This window comes from Lactuca virosa, chromosome 2, assembly GCF_052849685.1.
Source record: "Lactuca virosa cultivar CGN04683 chromosome 2, Lactuca_virosa_CGN04683_v6, whole genome shotgun sequence".
NCBI classification, from domain to species: Eukaryota; Viridiplantae; Streptophyta; class Magnoliopsida; order Asterales; family Asteraceae; genus Lactuca; species Lactuca virosa.
The window spans coordinates 296,869,936-296,873,220 of record NC_136427.1 but is presented as its reverse complement, the minus strand read 5'-3'; the positions used below and the strand labels follow the sequence as shown (position 1 = coordinate 296,873,220).

Here is a 3,285-nt window from a genome sequence, read left to right as displayed (position 1 = left end):
TTTATTTACATTATTATCTTATCGTAAAATCATATTATTGTTGTCTTATTGATCTTAGAATAAACAAGTTTGAAAGAAAATTTGTATAATAATAAAGTTAGTAAAAGTTGAGTTGAATATAATAAAATAATAGCAAAGTTTATAGGGGAATTTAGATAATAATAATAATATAACTAGTAAAGAACCTGCGGCTATGTCGTTTTTGGGGTAATATGGAAAAAATCGGCAAACTTTAAAAGATATGTGCTGAAATTGTAAATCACCATAAATAGGGAAGAAAGTCGACAACTCTTAAAATTAGATGTCAAAAGTATACAACGAAAAAAAGGGATACTGGTGGAGAAAATCCAAAATGTTGTGGCAATAATATTAAAGTTGTTAACGTTGGGAAAATATGTTGGCAAAATTTTAAAGGAGGTTTTTTTGTGTTTTTTATATTAAAATGTAAAACTTTTGACTACAAGGACAAAAAGTGTCAAATTCATTAAAGAATTGTGGCAAAAACACCAAAATGTAATACCTTTGAATATAAGGACTAAAAGTGTCAAAGTCATTAAGGATTTGTGGCAAAAACCTTAAGGCACAAAAACTTAATCAAAAGGCAAAAAATGTAAAATTTTTGACTTTAAGGACTAAAAGTGTCAAGTTCAGCAAACTTATGTGGCAAAATCCTAAAAACTAAAAGAATACTATTCCTAACCTCTTTTGGATTTATATATATATATATATATATATATATATATATATATATATATATATATATATATATATATAATAATTAAATAATAAAGATTAGTGAAATAAAATAATAATAAAGTTTGTAGGAAGATTTCACCATTAGTCTAATAATAATAAACATAGAGTGTGTAACGTTAGTAAATAAACCAGGACCGTACATTGTTTGTGCATATATTTTATGTTCATTAAGGAAGAATTAAGTTGATCTCTATCCCTATTTTAATAAAAGAATAGTTTTATTCTCTTTTTAACATGTGTCATTTTATTAGGCATCCTAATTAATGCATATTTTATTCTCTTTTTGTCATGTGTCACCACATTATGTCTCCTAATTAATAAATGTCACTTGTCAACTCAATTTCAAATTTCAAATTTAAAATTTTTCCACTCTAATTACATTAAATTAATAACAATTAAAATAAAATTAATACAAATTATAAAATGATATAATTTCACATATTTATTTAAATCAATGATTAAAAATTATATAACTAAAAAAATCACTTAATTAATAATTTATTTAAAATAATTAATTAATAATTTTGAATTTTTATTATAAAAATTTAATTAATTTTGTAACCGTGGTTTTCATGGGTTATAAACTAGTTTATATATAAATGAACAAAGTTTATATATAAATGAACAGACATATCAAACAATTTGGATTGAATATTTGGATATTTGTTCGATCGAATTGTTATTATGAATTTAAGAAAGATTTTGGTTACTTTAATAAACTTTAGGAATTTGGATGATGTCACATTGGCTTAAAATTATGACGTCATATCTATTGCTTCTAGATTTCTTTCTTTACATACCATAAATAAACGTCTAATCCTCTGAGTTCACATACTACATTAAACACATTCTTCATAACTAACTTTCTAAATTGCAGTATCTTATTTGGAATGGATAAAAGCAAGGAAAGAGTGGCTGAAATCCTAATTAAAGGAAGAAATTCTGCAAAGATGTTGCAGAACTTACTTCGCCGGAAAGTTGATAACGATGGGTCAGTTTCTGTGGATAATATTGTGATGGAAATAATGGGATCTTTCGTCGACAGCCTTTCAGTGTTGAACTCTTTCCATACCGGCAAGTTTTGTAGGGTTCCGGTGAGTCCCCATATGGGTTTGGCTTGCTCCCTTGACCGGGTACTAGAATTTTGCTCCGAGGAAACTGGGAAGAACCTGACGCTGGGAGTAAGGAAACGAAGAGGTTCTTACAAGAGGAGGTACACACAAGTTTGATTACAAATATGCAAATACTTGATGCATTTATGTCACAATATATAATACTCAACTAGCTAGGAATATTTTCTCTTTTATAAGTACAGTTATTATGTTAACAGATTTGTTCTTGCTTGAGTAAAATTTGCAGGACCATAGATTCAAGGGTCAAAACCAGTTGTACGATTGAAGATGGTTATTCATGGAGAAAATATGGTCAAAAAGAGATCCTTAACTCTAAATTCCCACGGTAGTAATCCTTTTTAATTCTTTTAATGTATTTTATCGATTTTTAAAATGATACTTTAAGACAATATAACATATTTGTAATTTTAAATCTATCATATTTTTGCTTTTGTAGATGTTACTTCAGATGTACACACAAACATGTTCTTGGGTGCAAAGCTTTAAAACAAGTTCAAAAGTTGGAAGACGAAACAAACATGTTGCACATCACATATTTTGGCTATCACACGTGCTCACCTTCAAACACTTTCTCACACCATGGAGGTGTCCTTGATCGTAAAAATTCTAAAATATATCACAATTTACTAGACAACCCTTTGACTATTACAAATGTCCAAATTAACCCCTCGTTGGAAAAAGATCCATCATCACCTAAGGACACAGAATCATTAACTACATTGGTTTGGAAGGAGATTATGATTAATGATTTAGAATGTTTCAAGAACTATGGGATTTTAAGTGATATCCCATTCGCCAATGTATTTATTTCTTAGTTTGATTCGATGGTTGGATCTTTTTAAATATTGAAATATTGTATTAGTCCATTCTTTATGTTTATGCTCTAATATCAATGCTACCATACACGTAATGTACATTCTAGAAACACCTTGTTTGTGCTTGGAATTTAAATAACGGACTAATTATATATAATCATTCAGGCTTAAATTAAAAATAAAAGTTAACAATCAATGAATTGTATTGACTTTAAAAATGTTAACTGAAACATAACCAAATAAAATTCAATTTAATTGGTTTGAATAAAAGTTAAATCTGATAACATACGCTAAATTTTACATTGGTTCGATATAAACTTTTGATATTTAATTTAATAAAATTATTTAGTTTTATCAAATTTTAAATATATTCATTAATAAATACTCAGTTTTCAAAGCAAAATTAAAACTTGTTTGTTAGCTATTAAGAAAATAATTAATTCTTTATAATCATTTTAGCCTTTTTTTTTTCCACTTAAGCTGCTACACATGCTAAAATAAATAACCATATATATAGTATGTTATTGATTACATTCAATTCATTTTCTCTACAGGAAAATAAAAATGTTTTATATGTTTAA

The 3,285-nt window shown here is 26.7% G+C and overlaps 1 protein-coding gene across 1 annotated transcript; it reads left to right on the top strand.

Moving 5' to 3' along the window:
- The first annotated feature begins 1,604 nt into the window (after positions 1 to 1,604).
- Positions 1,605 to 2,814, top strand: LOC145157119 (putative WRKY transcription factor 70). Its single transcript, XM_079076244.1, has 3 exons — positions 1,605 to 1,969; positions 2,116 to 2,214; positions 2,326 to 2,814. Exons 1-3 carry the CDS (start codon positions 1,647 to 1,649, stop codon positions 2,702 to 2,704), a joined length of 801 nt encoding a protein of 266 aa, XP_078932370.1. The 5' UTR covers positions 1,605 to 1,646; the 3' UTR covers positions 2,705 to 2,814.
- The last annotated feature ends 471 nt before the right edge of the window (positions 2,815 to 3,285 follow it).